General features: G+C 42.8%; 3 protein-coding genes across 6 annotated transcripts; 1 reads left to right on the plus strand and 2 right to left on the minus strand.

The window, feature by feature from the left end:
• Window positions 1–68: 68 nt before the first annotated feature.
• On the minus strand, window positions 69–1,761 carry LOC115742745 (anthocyanidin 3-O-glucosyltransferase UFGT-like). Its single transcript, XM_030677214.2, has 2 exons — window positions 1,198–1,761; window positions 69–1,074 (listed from the first exon to the last, which is right to left on the minus strand). Exons 1-2 carry the CDS (start codon window positions 1,679–1,681, stop codon window positions 203–205), a joined length of 1,356 nt encoding a protein of 451 aa, XP_030533074.1. The 5' UTR covers window positions 1,682–1,761; the 3' UTR covers window positions 69–202.
• Window positions 1,762–3,914: 2,153 nt separating this feature from the next.
• Window positions 3,915–7,876, plus strand: LOC115742754 (ADP-ribosylation factor 1-like 2). The gene is made up of 7 exons (XM_030677238.2): window positions 3,915–4,053; window positions 4,567–4,657; window positions 5,577–5,692; window positions 5,892–5,951; window positions 6,034–6,099; window positions 7,317–7,516; window positions 7,608–7,876. The coding sequence occupies exons 1-6, from the start codon at window positions 3,997–3,999 to the stop codon at window positions 7,506–7,508; spliced, it is 582 nt and encodes a 193-aa protein (XP_030533098.1). The 5' UTR covers window positions 3,915–3,996; the 3' UTR covers window positions 7,509–7,516; window positions 7,608–7,876.
• A 960-nt stretch (window positions 7,877–8,836) lies between these two features.
• On the minus strand, window positions 8,837–13,733 carry LOC115742751 (serine/threonine-protein phosphatase 4 regulatory subunit 2-B). Of its 4 annotated transcripts, none has more exons than XM_030677230.2 (8): window positions 13,576–13,733; window positions 13,189–13,305; window positions 12,481–12,585; window positions 11,766–11,814; window positions 11,562–11,658; window positions 10,714–10,766; window positions 10,379–10,441; window positions 8,837–9,498 (listed from the first exon to the last, which is right to left on the minus strand). In XM_030677230.2, the coding sequence occupies exons 2-8, from the start codon at window positions 13,212–13,214 to the stop codon at window positions 9,211–9,213; spliced, it is 681 nt and encodes a 226-aa protein (XP_030533090.1). In that variant the 5' UTR covers window positions 13,215–13,305; window positions 13,576–13,733; the 3' UTR covers window positions 8,837–9,210. The 4 variants fall into 4 exon arrangements, with proteins under 4 accessions (XP_030533090.1, XP_048127460.1, XP_048127459.1 ...); XM_048271503.1 differs by lacking the exon at window positions 13,189–13,305 and adding an exon at window positions 13,424–13,469 and having other exon boundaries at window positions 13,576–13,732; XM_048271502.1 differs by lacking the exons at window positions 13,189–13,305; window positions 13,576–13,733 and adding exons at window positions 13,353–13,386; window positions 13,486–13,540.
• Between the last annotated feature and the right edge of the window lie 2,729 nt (window positions 13,734–16,462).

Here is a 16,462-nt window from a genome sequence, read left to right on the forward strand (position 1 = left end):
TCCAGCTTCATCTCCCATTTATGCTCATGGTGGTTCATATATGTTCATGTTGGTTCATATTAAGAGAGCGGGTGCCCGACTTACAAATGAAAATGATGCTGGAAACTCTTGATTTCCCTACATGGAACTATCGGTGGCGGAAACAAAGGGAAATTCAGATTGAGTTGCTGTGGGTGCAAAATAGGTAGGGCCGGGAAACATGTTAGGGGTTTGATACAAGCTTCAAAAGGAGCTTGAAGTTGCGAGTGGAGGACCCATCTGGTCCTGCCTCCTTCTCAGCCTGTTGTCGGAGGGCTCTCATGTTGTCCCTCATAATTTCCCCCCTTTCTTGGGACAGAAGAAGCTGCAAGCAACTCAACACGGCCTTCTTAGACAACACAGCCCCCTCAACTTGGACCCCAAGCCCCCACATCTCCATCATCCGGCCGTTCAACCTCTGGTCTCCGAAGAACGGCCTACATATCATGGCCACTCCTCCCCCCACTATGCTGTCTAGGAGTGAGTTCCAACCGCAGTGCGTTATGAATGCACCAACCGCATCATGCTTCAGTATCTCTTCCTGTGGTGCCCATGCCACCATCATCCCTCTTGTGTCAGTCCTCTTGAGAAACCCCTCTGGCAGATTCTCTCTTAAATGGTCCTTGAGAGACCATATGAATGATACCCGGCTCGCTTCCAAGGCCTCTGCTAGTTCCACAATCTCCTCCCGAGGAGGCACTGCCACTGACCCAAAGCCAATGTAGGCAACGGAGGCCCTTTCTTGTCCGGCCAACCATGATATGCACCTGCTTTCGTCGGAAGCACGTGGTTGAGTGGCTATGAGATTGAAGGGGCCAACGTTGAGGAAGTTGTTGAGCTTGGACTTGAGATCAGCGGTTATGGTTGGATCCAATTCCTCGAAGCTGTTCAAGAACACCGCAGCTGCTCTTGGCAAGGCTCTGCCCATGTCGCAGAGCATGCGGGAGAAGAGCGAGTCCAAGTTCCCGAACACGACTCCTTCCGGCAAGTCCCTGATGCGCACCTTCGACATTCCTGGGATGAATTGCAGGGTCTCATCTTCTCGCCCTTCAATGCCTGCAGGAATGAACCAACGGACAATGGCATGTGACGGGGAAGATATCGCACATCATGTCATGATACCACGTAAGAATTAGTGAACTAGAATATAGTTCTCACCCCATAAATTCACTTAAATACCTTTGCCGGTGCCAAGAGTATGCCTGACGTGCTCGGTGTAGAGATGGGCAGAGAGAGAGGCAGGGCCAGCGGCCCAGAAGGCCACCCACGGCAATTCCATCTCCGCTGCCATATCCGCACAGAACCAGAAGAAGGCATCAGTGACCAAGCAGCTCACCCCGCTCCCAGTCTTGGCCACCGCCTCCTCCATCCCCTTCTTGAAGTTGGCCTGGGCTGCCTTCAGGAACAGCTCGATATCCTCCTGTGGCTTTCCAACCCGCACATAGCCCTCCGGCACCCCGTCTCCCACGTCGTACGCTCTCACGTTGGGTAAGTTGTTGGAAGCCGAGAAGATGGTGGCTATGGAATCGGCAGTGCTGAAGAAAGAGTAGAGTGTGTCCGGGGTGGCAGTCGCCAGGTGGCGGATCACAGCAAGGAGGGGAGCCGCGTGGGTCGAAAATGGGAAGGCCAGGACGGCAACGTGGGGGCTGCCTGTGGTGCTCATCTTACGAGTTTGTTGTGAAAAACTCTTGAGCGTGTCCGAAAGGGTGAGGGATGAGACATGAGCAAAACGAAGCCGATTATAAAGCCAAGGAGAGTAGAGGGGATCCAGATGGGGGTTACCACGTTGTCAAGTGACTACCGCAGCAACAATGGCTTAGAAAGTGATGTTCTTTGAGAGCAGTAGCACACCAAGTTCAGGAATCAAAATGTAATAAGCTAAGCTTAGGTGGAGATGAGCGAAAGAACGGTTGTTGGAATAATCTTACACGGAACGTGGTAACCCCCATAGCCACCGCCTGATTGGAGGTTGAATCCCCAGTCAAAGCTTCATGGGCATCACTGAGCCAGCAAAAAGGAAAATTTTCCAGTCGGACGCATATCGGACAGCGACAATCTTACGAGACCATACCATAAGAGTTCGTGAACCAAAACATTTCAGAAGACAAATGACTTTTCCATTACCTTAAACAAATTTTTTTTCTTTGGTCGTTAGACTCAAGTCCGTTTCATTTGTCTTAAGGAGAGACATGAGAAACATAAAAAGAAGTCTCAGAAGTTCCACTAGGCAATCCATTTCTCACTGAAACATGTTGTATTTTAACCCAAGCAATCCATTTCTCATTGAAACCCAGCTTTTAACAAATGAAAGAAATCATGGTAGCTACGGATGAAGGAAGTTCCAAATTCAGTCGGCGCGGGTGTGAAAACTAGATTGGATGGGAGAACATGTTAGGGCTTTGATACAAGGTCCCAACAGGAGCTTGAAAGTTGCGACTGGAGGATCCATCCCGTGCTAACCGCCTTCTCAACTTGAATCAAAGGCAGATGGACAAATCCATTTTGCCCATCAGCAGAGTAGACAAACTACCGTCGTTGAGTCCGGTAAAGTGCAATCCTTTGATGAGACAATTCAGTTCCAACGCGGCAAGGTGTTGGAAGCCCTTAGTTGACAAGCCTAGATGATTCATCACAACCTATATATTTTAGGGGCAAGCGGCTCCACGTCGATCCGGATTCTACCTAGTACTTACCCATCGGAATCGGCTCTTCAATTTTTGAAACCTGAAACTTACCCTCCTCCATGTCCCGAAATCAATAACCTACACTGTTACAAGTTCGAAGATCGGTTTCACAATCCACTCGGGTTCTACTTATATTATTAATTGAATAGTTGCAGTGAATCATTCATTTGCTCCCACAATTCTATTAACCTCAACTCGTATTTATACATACGAAGAATATGAAACATTGATAAAGTAAAATCCTCGGTTATAAATATCGCCGGAAATGGAAGTTCGGATAAGTGATTTTAGATTACACACTCATCATCGGATGTCATGGAATACTATAGGATCGCGTGAAAATATAGAACAAGAAAAACACAAGCACTTGTTCCAAGTTCCACCATCAGTCCGGTTCTTCAATTTTCGATTCTATCTTGGAATCATGCTCGCCCCCTAAATATAACTGTCGAGGAAGTGAGAGTGAGGTAATTGTCAGGACACGAAACCTGCTATTTTGGTCGCGGTTGCCTATAAATGTGGGTACAGCTAGCGATGATAATTGCGATGGAGTTGGAAGCAATGCAACCATCGTAATGGTGCTGAGAATCTCGGACGCAGCTGCCGAAAAGATGACTGGAGAGAAGTGGAGGCCACAGCCGTTAGGCAACAGAGTTGATGATTTGTAGATTGCAAATTAGTTTGTGCATGATTGTGGAAATCATATATCGCTTGTGTAGTTTCCTTAGTAAATGTTGTTGAGAGGCTATGCCTATATATCTCTTCTATTGCAGTTTTCCGACAAAGGAGACAAAGGCAAGACACCGAAACATGTTCTATTGTCGACCTCCATCCATCTTCCCCGATAACAATAGTGTATAAATACTTGGAGTTGAATTGCAATCTATAGAAAGCACCGCCGTAAATTATCTCAACAGTCCATTCCAGTATTCATTACATGACCGACAACAACGATTGTTTTCAACCTTAATAGTTTTAATTAAGAAGAGGTTTTAAGTTTGAAAGGAAAATGCATATTTCCATTTCAAAAGAGCCCAAAAAAAAAAAAAAGATAAAATAATTCCCGGAAGAGAGAGCATCTCTTTTTCCCGGAAAGAACTCGGGGAAAGGAAAAAAAGAGAAAAGAGAGAGAGAAAGACGAGCTGGGTCTGCGTGCCTCAGGTTCCGGCGGTCCGAGTCGATCTATCATCGCGAATTCGGATTTCGCAAGCTTGCTGCGGCTCTTCGGAACCATCGACTCGTTGCCGTCTCCGAACGCCGACCTGATCGACCTTGACCGGAGGAGGCAAATACTATGGGTCAAGCCTTTCGCAAGCTCTTCGATAGTTTCTTCGGCAACACCGAGATGCGGGTACTCTCTTACCCGCTTCTTCTTTATTTGTCTTCTGTGCTCATCTCTGCACCTGTCGTCCCGAATGATTGTTCTACCGATCCTTTTCTCTGCGTATTAGGAGACGGGAATTCTAACTTCTGTTTCTACCATAGATGTAGTCTGCAAGCACGGAATCTGCAGAATCTCCCTGTTTTTCTCGCATCTCGAATTTACCTAACATGGACATGATTAGAGAGGAATTATGCTTTTGTGGTGATGACAAATTTTTAGTTGCACAAGTTTCGATTGATCAAGTATCAGCTCGGGTACTAGAGATATTTTGGAATGTTGGTTGGGCTTTAATGCCAGCTCCTCTTTTGTGAAATTGGGTTGTTTATCGTTTCTTTCTGAACGCATATTCCCGGTTGTTTGCCATCTTAGTTTTAGATTGATAATCGTGCTACTGGGTGGGGGATGTCGTGTTTTTGTTCCTTTTCCTGCATTTCGCGATAAGTTTGTTGGGTAATAGCCTTTTTCTTTGAGGTGGCTTAGGTTGTGATGCTTGGCCTGGATGCAGCTGGTAAAACCACCATACTCTACAAATTGCACATTGGAGAAGTATTATCAACTGTCCCTACCATCGGTAGGTCCATCTTCTTTGTTCATACATTAGGATGGTCGTTTCATTTGGAATTAGCCTCGGAATTACCCTTTAGGATTGTTGGCAGGCGGTGCTTATTTTTGCTAAGACTTTCTTCACGCATAGTTTGGACCGTGTACTTCATTTCTTAAAGACTCATCCATCTTCCGGTGCATGAAAGGGCAGGAATTTTCTTCCATCTGATCTGTTTGTTGTGCTTGAGACCTCACTTCTATTTCGTCAGAGAAGTGACCTTTTAGTTTGAAAACCGGTGTTAACTGTTCACAACAGACTTTTACCAAAATGTTACGACTTTTACCTCTTTCATCAATTGAATCTGAGTCTTCCACCTTTGCTTAGAAATAAAATTTTCCTGGACATGCACAAGTCCCTACACTTGGGATTTCATGTTTCCAATATTTGCACCTTTTGGCATTTTTCCAATTAGAGCAGAAATCGTGTTTGCAATCACGTCATTTATGAACCAGCTTAGCTTGCTCTCAAAATAGGTTTTACTCTTTAACCTGATCTCGCTGTTCTTGAGGATGTCACTATGACATCCCTTTGAAATAAGGAGAACATATCCTCCAAGTTGTTTTACGGAATGAAAACTCTTATTTCTGTTGTTTTGGCACCTGAGATGTCTATATGAAGTAGCAAAAATGCCAACCGCTTTGTTGCCATCTAGATAAATTTACTGGTTTCATTGAGTATGCCCCTTAACTGTTCCATTGATACACTACATATCCGCTCCTTTGGAACTTTCATCGTCGCTAACTTGCCTATTTAGTTTCTAGGACTTACAAAAGTGCCCTCTGTTCTGGCATGCTGAGGGTTTCCACCATGCCATGTTACATCATCGACATATTGATACTGTTCTGGATGGAACTGGAAAACTGCTGATCGTCTTTTCTATTCTTAGGTTTCAATGTGGAGAAAGTACAGTATAAGAATGTCATATTCACAGTTTGGGACGTTGGTGGGCAAGAGAAACTCAGACCTTTGTGGAGGCACTACTTTAATAATACGGATGGGCTGGTAAATCTGCGCTCTTTTAGCTGCATATTGGCCTTTTTACTTCCAAGGTGTTTTTTATTGGCTGATTGTCCTAACAATTTATTCTATGGAAGGTATTTTCTGTTATATAATCGTAATATAGAACTTAATGGGGGCAAGTTTTGCAGTGTGCATGTGGATGAGAAATGTGTTGAGACAACTGTTAAATGCTTTGTTGCAGATCTATGTTGTTGATTCACTGGATAGGGAGAGAATTGGAAGGGCCAAAGCAGAATTTCAGGTTTTGTTGAGATGGCTGACATATTGACTGTTGCTTTACATGATTAATGCCTTTTTTTTTTAAGCTTCTGCTTTTCCTGTAGGCTATTATCAATGATCCTTTCATGCTCAACAGTGCCATCCTGGTGTTTGCGAATAAACAAGACATGGTATGTTCCATTAGTGTTTTCATATTCTTATCAAGCATTCATGAACCTCTTCATTGCAAGAGGCCAGGGTATCTTGTTCCACTTTGAATTTTTAGTTAGGCCGGTTTGGTTTTGTAATGTCTTCTCTCTATTTTTTGTAGTCATCTGTTGGTGGATTCATTAGAAGTTAATGTAAAAGAAAATCAGTCTACATTAAAATGGGCTTGAAATTTGGCCCTGAAACTCGGTGAAGCAAAGTTGCTGGGAGATAAATGTGTACTATGTTGTTGCCTGCATGAGAATTAGCATTTAGTTAGCTATCCTTGGGCTGTAACTTACTCGACTAGGAAATGCTGTTTACTTAATGTTTTCATGGTGCATTCTATAACTGTCTTTTCATGCTTAGACTCTGATTAGGTTTCTCCTTAATACTAATAATTAGAGTTACGTATATTCCGAATTCAGTTGAAACAATCTATTTGTGTATGTCGAATAGATATGCGTCATCTGAAAATAAATCATGCGATTTTGTCTTCTTGGGTTTCATTTCAAATCAAGTAGCATTTCTTCTTTAGTGGGTGAAGTTACATACAATCTCCTTGTTTATCATTGCTTCTTGCAAATATATTAATTGATGCTGAATTGATACTGTAATAGTAACATTTGTATATTTTCATTGAGGGGGATATGTGTGATTACCCTTTTAGACTTACCTTATTTGGTATCAAGTCCTCTGACACATCCGTATTCAAGGTCCTTTTTTCGAGTTCTCACCAATGACTTCGTAGACCTCTATCCTTGTACTGGGAGATCTCTGGGAAAAATCAGTGCATAAATGATGGATACGGTAAGTCTAATCTGCCTATTTTTGGAAGAGATGCGGGGAATGGAGAACCAGTGTTTAAACTGCAAGATTTCTGAGGGTTGGAGAAGGAACTTTGCTTTGCTAATGAGACGTTAAATAACTGTTCAAGTTCTGTAATATATGCCTTTTGCAAATTCCTTAGGCGGATTTAACAAGTTAAGGGAAGCAAGTTCACATTGGTCTGCACATAAATGAATTGTTTGCTGAATTAGCTGCTAGAGTATATCCTTTTAGGTGATTGATCTGAACGGGCAAACAACGAGTTATGTTAAATCCGCCTCGTGATTTTTCGTGTTATTCTGGCAATAAGCTTAGATTGTTTTAAAGTGTTTAAGATGTGATATTAGGCTTATGATCTATCTTTGATTTCTAGAAAGGAGCCATGGCACCAATGGAAGTGTGTGAAGGCTTGGGTCTCTTTGATCTTAAGAACAGAAAATGGCACATACAGGGGACTTGTGCACTCAGGGGAGACGGGCTTTATGAGGGCTTGGACTGGTTATCAGGAACCCTAAAGGAGATGAGAGCGGCTGGGTTCTCTTCTGTTGGAACCTCATCCTTCTAGTAGTTAAGGTCGAAATTCTTGCCTGCTTCCTGCCATTAATTGAAATTCCTTACTTTGCTCCTAGATGATATTTTAGAGCTTTCTGCTGGTTTGTCTCAGGTCTGCAAAATGATAATCTGACATTCCTGTAGTTGCTCATTGGAAGTCACTGAAGAGCTTTCTCTGAATTTTTTCGGTCATTAAAAGGTGAATGAAGCTTGCTTATTCCTCGCCTCGTGTATTGTTGGAATTCAGTAGTCCCGTGTACTTCTCATATGCAAAGCCACTATCAGGTTGCTGAATTGTATACCCTTGACTAATCAGGGATTTGGACATACCGTAGATGCTTTTTACTGTGTATATTTTGTATAAACTCTCTCTCTCTCTCTCTCTCTCTCTCTCTCTCTAACAAAAAAATGTTCGTGATGTGTGTCCGAGATATTTGAAAGTCTGAAGTAGTCTTCAATATATTACCTTCCCACCGGTGGTGATGCTGACCAAGTTGCAGTTCTCACAAGGGTTGGAAGTAGCAATGTGTTGTTTGACCCCACTTTTGTATAAAAGAATTAGCTTGTCATTTAGCATGTAGGCAACTCCCTGCTCATGGCTTCTTAATATTTTAGGTTGATCACATCAGAAGTAATATATATTGACAATCAAATATGAATGAACCAGATTTCTCTAGCGTTTCTCCTTGATTTTTTGGTATTTTTAGTCTGGTATTGCTGGGTGGGTAATTGGTTCATGGTGTCATGAGTTCCTTGCCATTGGAGTTGGATAACCAAGGAATTAGAAAAGCTAATCCGTTTCAACAAAGAATCATTGACAAAAACTGCGAGGATTTCTACACCGAGCTAGAATGTAAGAATGGAAGATGAAGCTGAAAAGCAAACAAGGTTTTAGTAGCTTCAGAGACAATCACATTGACCAGAGTAAGATAGTGTCTTTACGGATAGTCATCAAAGACTCTTTTGGATTGGTTAATTTATGTTAGACTAAACCTAAATGGAAGTGTCGTTCCTCAGCTTGGTTTAAACACCCGTTTGGTAAGCGGGAGCTCGACCATGACACCCTGAGGCCACTGCTATCAATAACAACTTCAAATTGCGAACCAAAAACGATGGTGCCGCTCAATTTTAACCCAACAGACAGTAATTGACCTCCGTATTTATACCCAAACATTCAATGGGTTACTCCTCACCACACTATTCAATGTGAAATTTCAGTTTTTCAATCCAAATCGGGTGATAGTCAGCTACTCGCACTGCAAGCTGACATACTATGTTCCGCCAAAATTATCAAAAGTTGCATCATATAGACAGAAAAAGCCCCTCGATAAGAACAAGATATGTAATGCCAAAAATGAATTCTAATAGTTAAAATCACAACTGCCTCCACTGTCCCCACACAACAAAAAGGTCAGATAAGCATAGAGCATCTCCATATGTACCAACATTGCCATTTTCATAATTCATTAAATTGGTAAGATTACAAGTACGACTAATGTAAGCTAAAGCATGGGGATCCTCCTTCAAATAGAACCGTCAGCAGCATCATCTACAATGTCTTAGAACGCACTGTGTGGTTTCCCTCACCGCAGCAACACGGAAGAAAAGATGCCATCCATAATCAAAGCCCACTCTCACCAAGCCATGATATTGGCCAAGCCTCAGCACTTACTGTGCAGAAAGAAGAAATGAACCGGGTTGAAACCACAAATTGACTAGGAGCTAATGGGCGGGGAAGAACTAGTTTCTGACGGGCCTCCTATTTCTCCCAAGGTATCCATATCAGCAGATATACCCTCATCAACATGAGCCTCCTCCACTGCAGCCATTGTTTCACCTGTGTCCCGCATGACGACATCAATTCCATCTTGCTCTAGATTAGATTGCAACTTCCCCTCTTCACTGGCTTTCTCTGGGTTATCAGAGTCCTGTATGTTATCAGAGTCCTGTATCATCATTTGCTGGTTGGAACCGCTTGTCAACATAGATGTGACCAAAAGATTCTGCATGCAGAAGCAGTAAGCACAGGTCAGTAAGACGTTAATATATGATGAGATACAGACTGGAGTTGTGAATGGAATACTCATTCCTACACCTAGCAATACGAAAATGGAAAGCAACTTGAGAGTTGATGATATAAAGAACAAGCAACACCAGTGAAAGGCAAAGTTCTAGGGGAAGTGGACATCTGATTACGTCTCTTACCCCAATCAATGACCAAGGTGCTTTGGAGTCTAAAAAGTAGAGAAGAGTATATTTCTCGTGAAAAAGCTTTATTGTTTTCTAAACAATGTCATAGTCATTCAAAAGATATCCTCCAATGCGCCACTCATATCTGCAGTTCAACCAAATTGTTTTAAGGAGATGCTATAGGCTCTGCCCCACCTCTTAGGTGGCTCATGCATTAAATTGTTTACAGAGATAAGGGTTAAAGCAGAACCAGCAAAAAGAACAAGGCCAATGGAAAAACAAAAGCCAGAAAGTAGAACAGCCTGAGCTTTTAAGGGAGATGAAATATCAAAATCAACCTCTAAAGCATAGAAGTATCAAATTGTAAAGCATTTTGCTTCATCTAATAGTCTCTATACCAAAACATAACTTTAGCATCACAAAAATATCTTTCTAGAGGCCAATTAAATAAGAGATGGAGCATGGCCATGACAGATTAGCTGAGCAGTGAAGATATCCTTATTGAAACCAATCAAAGACTCTCACAGTTGCAAATCAAATAAAGTATTCGCTAACCAACATTTCATCTCAGATGAAGCTTCATCCCTGGAGGAAGAGGATTGGGGTTTCCACAACAGTCGTTCAAAATGAGATGATCCCATAGATAGTATATGCAGAAGTAGCCTGCAGCTTTTAGCATGATTGATGACAAACCTTTTCAAGTGCTAAAGCAAGCTTTGAGAGTTTCGGATATATGCTCCGTGCAGACAGAAGTATCTGTAAAAAGGTGGCAATAAAAAGTACATTACATAGATTTGAAATTAATTCCTGCAAGGCTAATTAATTGTAGCACAGGAAACAACAAAAACCAGTAAAAAATCATGACAAACACAGCCGTTCACCTACTAACCCTCTGCCTTAAGCGAGAACCACAAAAGTTATAAAAAAATTACACCATATACACCAAAGAATCGGAAGAGTAGAATCATATATATTGGCTACCAGCAATAGCAAACAAATAAGGTAAAAAAAAAAAAAATAGGTGATACCTCGCATAGCCTTTGAAGGGTGAAAGGTGGACCCTCGTCAAAGCTTAGAAGAGCTGGAGAGTAAAGCACATACTAGCATCAGATACTAAATACACCTTAAGGGCTCAATCGCACAGTAATTATACAAAAATCCAATTAAAGTGACAAACTTGCTTCCATCACTAAAGGCAGAGCCAAAGAACAATGGAGGCTTGTTACCTAGCAAAAGTATAAGCACCCAAAAAGCTCTAGTTACTTTACAGGAGAGACACCTTGTTACAGAATAAAGTGTTAAATCTCAGATGCACGACATACTAAAAGATGACATCACGACAATCTCTGATGAGAGAAATGATATCTAACCATGATAGAGAAGCACTAAACCGAAATACTATACCACTCAAGATTTTCAGGAAGTACTGAGTCATATCAGTCAATTGAAGGATATTCCAGGCCAACATGCTGAATCAACCACCTAAGAACACCCCCCCCCCTCCCCAAAACAAAACAACCCAAAAAACAAAAAGGCTATTTACACTGGTAACTGGAGTGCATAGCATCATACCATTACAGTGTATTCTTCTCAAACAAGCCAGTTCAGAAGACCAGCAGCAAGGGAATATATTGTCAAATTATAAGAAGAAAAAGGCATTTCCAAGCTAAAAAAGAAATCCCAGAACAACCTCAATATCAAGTGCAAACACTTGAGAGAAAGCTCTGAGAAAGAAATCCTAACTATGTTCTGCCTATATCGAAAGAACCATCAACTAACTCAACCGCAAGAGTAGCTGAGAATTCACATCAACAGCAGATGAAGAGCTGATGCATTTCCATATTTGCCAAGTAAATTATCGATGTTTAAAATTTACCTTCACCCAACCTTTCTACCAACTCTTGGTGAGTCTCTCCCAAAGAAGCACTTTGCTGTTCAGTGGTCATCTTTGCTTCCGGATAATCTGACAGGACCTTCGTAGTACATCAAAGTATTAATCATAAACTGAAACTAAAGCCTAAAAATTCAAACCTAGGCCGATAAGTACTGCAATCTTCGACGCTCACATACCTCCCCATACCTGCTTCAGTTTAACAGATAGAATAGTCTTCACTTGATCCCATTCAATCCTGAGAGATTAGTGAAAAGTTCCACAGAAGTCAAGGCAACATTCATTCTGAAGAAGCTAAACATTTATAAGTTCAATTAACTTTTGACGTGTTGGAGGAGGAGAGGACAGCAAATCTCCTACATCTATACTTAAATTTACCAATAAGGTTCATCGATTGTGGTCAGTTTCGTGATCAGCTTCTTAAATGAATTATTCTGATTTTTCTTTATTCTGCAGAGAATGGTTACGTTGTTGAAGAAATTGAGAAACTTTATCTGTTATCTCCTACCCTTTTAGTGAATGACGACAACCAACCCAGTGATGACAAAATTAGAAGAACATCAAAAGGGGAGCAAAACGAGAAACAAGAATCTCTTATGTACCGTAGATGGAGGTGACGCAAAATATGCAGAACCAGAAGAATAGCAACAGCGTAACAGGGAACAAGACAACCTTTTCTATTGTCATCCAAACACTAAGACAAGACATTTCATCTACAAGAAAACATGCCAAGCTGAACATGCATCAAACAATCATAATGACTTGATTAACAATTTAATAAAGTAGCATTGACAAGAGAGAGATAAGAATGGTGACTGTGGTCAGTTATGTGAAAAGGTAGGATCATGTGTGCAATGAGAAACAGGATCGTTCAAAGGAAAATTGTGCCAAGACACTTGCATACCAGAATGTCCCAGAGGATGCAATTGTTTCTATAACTCTTCTAGCTTCTTCCTCAGGAAGATCAAGCGCCCGCACCATGCTTCTAAATGTCTGTAGACGACACACGCTGACAAACATTAGAGCCAAGTAAGCATCTTGGACACAAAATGTCCAGCTTCATGCAAAACTCATGGGATATATACACTTGCAATAACATCGATGCAAGTGAATACATAACAAGGTGCTTAAAGTGGAGAGAATCCCAATCTCGTCCATAAAATTTAAGAGCATGCTGCATCTGTAAGATATAGGACAAATAATATCAACTTGACCGTGGTTGTTTGACAAAGAACATTGACAATCTAGCATGTTGTGGTACTTCTTGGCTGATGAGAAGGCACTTCGGTTCCATTGCTAAGTATCAATGCTTGATGATCGATAGGAGTTTGCAGGGTCTAATGGGGATAACGCTATACTAGAACCTCCTTTGATCTCTAACTAAAAGAGGAGGGTGTCGGCGGATACAGATGCTGAGGTTCATGGTGAGAAGGTGAGAACATGAGACACCTTGACACTATGAATTGAGGTACATATCCGGCCGACGAGACCAAAAGCATACGACCATGATTGTCGGTGTGTGGCCCATTGTGTACAAGCACACAAGCATTAAGTACAAGAAGATAAAACCATTAGCCTTTTCACGAAGCAGCGTTCAATTTCAGATCGGTACATTGGGATGTACAAGCAAGAACCCATGTAAATGAGCAGATGTAAGGGGAAAAAACAAGCACTCTTCTCGTTATCATTTTGCTTCTTGATTTGTGGATCCCCTTTCACACGTGGAAACCTGAACGGAAGAAGAACGAAACTCTTGAAAGGATGAAGTAGCGACACCTACAACAGCCTGAACCCAGAGGAAATCGGAGAACTAATAGGCGGGGAAAAAAGAGTATCAGAAACTGAACTTGAAGGTGGAAAGAACGCATCATCAGAATCAGTCGCATGTATGGTCTGCATCACAACACACAAGAACATTCTCGAACACATGGAAACCCAGCCAATGGCATGAGTGTGAGCTAAAGGAGCAAGAGGACTCCGGCGAAAGAGGCGGCGCTACCTCGCTGATATTCGGCGGTGGAAGAGCTTGCGTGGTGGCTGCCGGTGGAGGCGGGGTGGCTGGTCGGCGTGCGGTCGGCGATGGTAGCGGAGCGAGGGATGGGTGATTTTGCTCCTTAGGGCGAATTAATGCCAATGGGAGATATTCCGGGAAATATACATTAACTTCTACGCGCCTTTTCATTAAAAAAAAAAAAGTGAATTGCAAACCACCTCCTAATTAGGGGTGAGCAAATCGGACCGCCCGAACCGGGACCGCTCGGACCAGACCTGGACCGGTGGTCCGGTTCCCGGTTCCGGAAAATTGAGAATCGGAACCACCGATCCGGTTCTCGGTTCTTGAAGGGAACCGGACCGGACCGGGAACCGATCACCCCTACTCGTAATCGTAATTTAGATGATGACCCGGTTGGAATCGTGCTGAGGGATGTAAATGAAAAATCTTCAAGTGCAAAAAGACCGACCTACCCCTCAAACTTATCTAAATTCTAATGATTCCCTTTCTCCCTCTCTTTTCTCTCAGCTATTTAAATTCATTATTTATTTTGTTTAAAAATAAAGGATAAATTTGAGATTTATTGTTTAAAAAATAAAGGATAAATTTCAAAAAAAGACCTATCATTTTCTCAAATAAGAGCTTAAAGTGAACTTTGTTTCAAATAGAAGTCTGAAGTGCTTAAATTGTTTCAAAGAATGGACTAGCCGAAGGGTATTTTCGCCCTTTACTATTTTGATTTTTTTTTCCTTCTCGGTTAGTTTTTCTTTTTTTTTCTTTTTCCCATCGCCTCCCCTCCCCGGGCCATCGCCTTTCGCAAGACCACCTCCCCCCTCGAGAACTCCATGGGCTCCTCCACCCCCGCCAACGATTGCGCCGATGGCACCTACCTCGGCCTCTCCCCATCGTCGCCAACGAGCCCATCCTCTGCCATAATTTGATATGGTTCGATGTCGAGAATGTCACCAACCCAAACCGGTCCATGCAACTTCTCTAGAAAACCCGAACGACGTTGCCACGATCGCTTTGGGAAGAAGGCCGCGGTGGCGACGGCAAACTTCACGAGGTCGAAGCAACTGTACGCACTTGCACAGTATATACCGGACTTGACAAGATCGGATCGTTTCACATGCCTCCACAGCACAAGTATACCATCGCCACACTCAAGGCCAATTCCCTTTGTTACATCTGTATCCATGTTTCTTCAACCATCTAAAGGAACTAAAGTTATGTTTGAATTCTTTGTTTACACACCGTTGTTTTTTTATGGGTTAATACCATGAAAAACCCTAAACTTGTACACCCGTGACAAATTTACCCCAAACTATTTTTTTGACCACGAAAAACCCCAAACCGGTACATATGTGACAAATTTATCCCAAACTATTTTTTTTACCACCAAAAATCCTAAACCGGTATATTTGTGACAAATTTACCCTAAATTAATTATTTTGACCACGAAATACCCTAAACGGGTACACATGTGACAAATTCACCCCCGTTAAATCGTCACTTTGTTTTGGCTTTTGGTCCGCTACGGTATGGGAGGACACAACCCTTGGTGCTCCACCCATCCGTGCGCTATGGATGGTGTCATCGTACAAGAAGAGACTACCGAAGGAAGGAGGTTCGCGATTTGACATAAATAGATAAGCCTTAGGGCAGCCAATGGCGAAGATCCCGACCATGGGACCATGGGGATAACCTCGGTAACAATGATACGTAAAGCAAGTCTTCGATCTTACAAAGAAATGCGATGGCTCGAAGACCTCGTCTCTAATACTTTTGCCTTCCACGAGACCGTACCTGTCGGATCCGAAGATCGCCTATCTCAAATTGATAAACCCGTAACAAATAGAGGGTTAAAACCCCATATTGGTATACCCGTCAACTATCACATGTCACTAAATCAACAATTTGATAGTTAAATTTAATGAAAATTAACGGAGGGTAAATTTATCACATGTGTACCAGTTTAGGGTAAATTTGTCACGGGTGTACAGGTTTAGGATTTTTTGTGATCAAAAAAATAATTTGGGGTAAATTTGTCACAAGTGTACCGGTTTGGGGTTTTCCATGGTATTAACCCTTTTTTTATTGTAACTCACGTGGCCACCGAACGCATGTAGAACTCTCTTCACGTAACAACGGCATGGAGTACTTGCTGTGCTCCCGGACGGTCTCAAAAGTGAGGTGGCTAACGAGGCGGCGAATGATGTTTTGCGGGACGAAGAGGTCCCGGCACTTAGGTTAGTGGGCGGCGAGCTCGGAGACGGCCCGAGCAGTGATGGACTGGACCTTCATGGGTCCCTCATTGAGGATTTTGGCGAAGACTTGATAGACGTCGGCGTGGATCATGTGCTCGACACTCTTGGGATCGTGGGCGAGGAGGCCGATGGCGCGCGACTTTCTCCTAGCCCTCGGACTTGCCCTCCTTAAGGAGCCGTAGGAGGGGGCCGACTGCGCCTTCCTCGAGGATGAACTTGCCCCGGCGGTCGTTGTCCCGGGCGAGGGAGATGAGGGAGGCAGCGTCGGAATGCTCGTAAGAGCCACGGGTGTGGAGGATGGCGATCTGCTCCTAAATGAGGCAAAGGATGGGCTTGTCGGCGGCAATGGAGGGGAGGCCGAGGTAGGCACCATCGGCGCATTCGTCGATGGGGGCGTAGACGCGGAGGTGTCGCTAATGGAGTTCTCAAGGAGGGAGGAGGTCTCGCGGAAGGTGATGGCCTGAGGAGGGGAGGGGAGGGGTGGGGAAAAAGAAAAACGAAAAAACATATAAGAAAAGGCAAAAAACAAAAACATGAAAAGAGTAAATGGCGAAAATGCCCTTCGGCTATGCCCTTCTTTGAAACAATTTAGACACTCCAAGTCCTTAATTGAAGCAAAGTTCACT

Source organism: Rhodamnia argentea, chromosome 10 (genome assembly GCF_020921035.1).
Source record: "Rhodamnia argentea isolate NSW1041297 chromosome 10, ASM2092103v1, whole genome shotgun sequence".
Taxonomy (NCBI): Eukaryota; Viridiplantae; Streptophyta; class Magnoliopsida; order Myrtales; family Myrtaceae; genus Rhodamnia; species Rhodamnia argentea.

Bases quoted from the DNA above. Each gene is read 5' to 3' on its own strand.
- LOC115742754 (XM_030677238.2), top strand. From the start codon at position 3,997: ATGGGTCAAGCCTTTCGCAAGCTCTTCGATAGTTTCTTCGGCAACACC. The intron at 4,658-5,576 runs GTAGGTCCATCT...TTCTATTCTTAG, and splicing joins ATCAACTGTCCCTACCATCG to GTTTCAATGTGGAGAAAGTA. The intron at 5,693-5,891 runs GTAAATCTGCGC...GCTTTGTTGCAG, and splicing joins TTAATAATACGGATGGGCTG to ATCTATGTTGTTGATTCACT.
- LOC115742745 (XM_030677214.2), bottom strand. From the start codon at position 1,681: ATGAGCACCACAGGCAGCCCCCACGTTGCCGTCCTGGCCTTCCCATTT. The intron at 1,075-1,197 runs GTATTTAAGTGA...TCATTCCTGCAG, and splicing joins TACTCTTGGCACCGGCAAAG to GCATTGAAGGGCGAGAAGAT.
- LOC115742751 (XM_048271502.1), bottom strand. From the start codon at position 13,525: ATGCCATTGGCTGGGTTTCCATGTGTTCGAGAATGTTCTT. The intron at 12,586-13,352 runs GTGTCGCTACTT...AATGTTTGTCAG, and splicing joins CTGGGTTCAGGCTGTTGTAG to CGTGTGTCGTCTACAGACAT. The intron at 10,767-11,561 runs GTAAATTTTAAA...TTTACTCTCCAG, and splicing joins GGTAGAAAGGTTGGGTGAAG to CTCTTCTAAGCTTTGACGAG.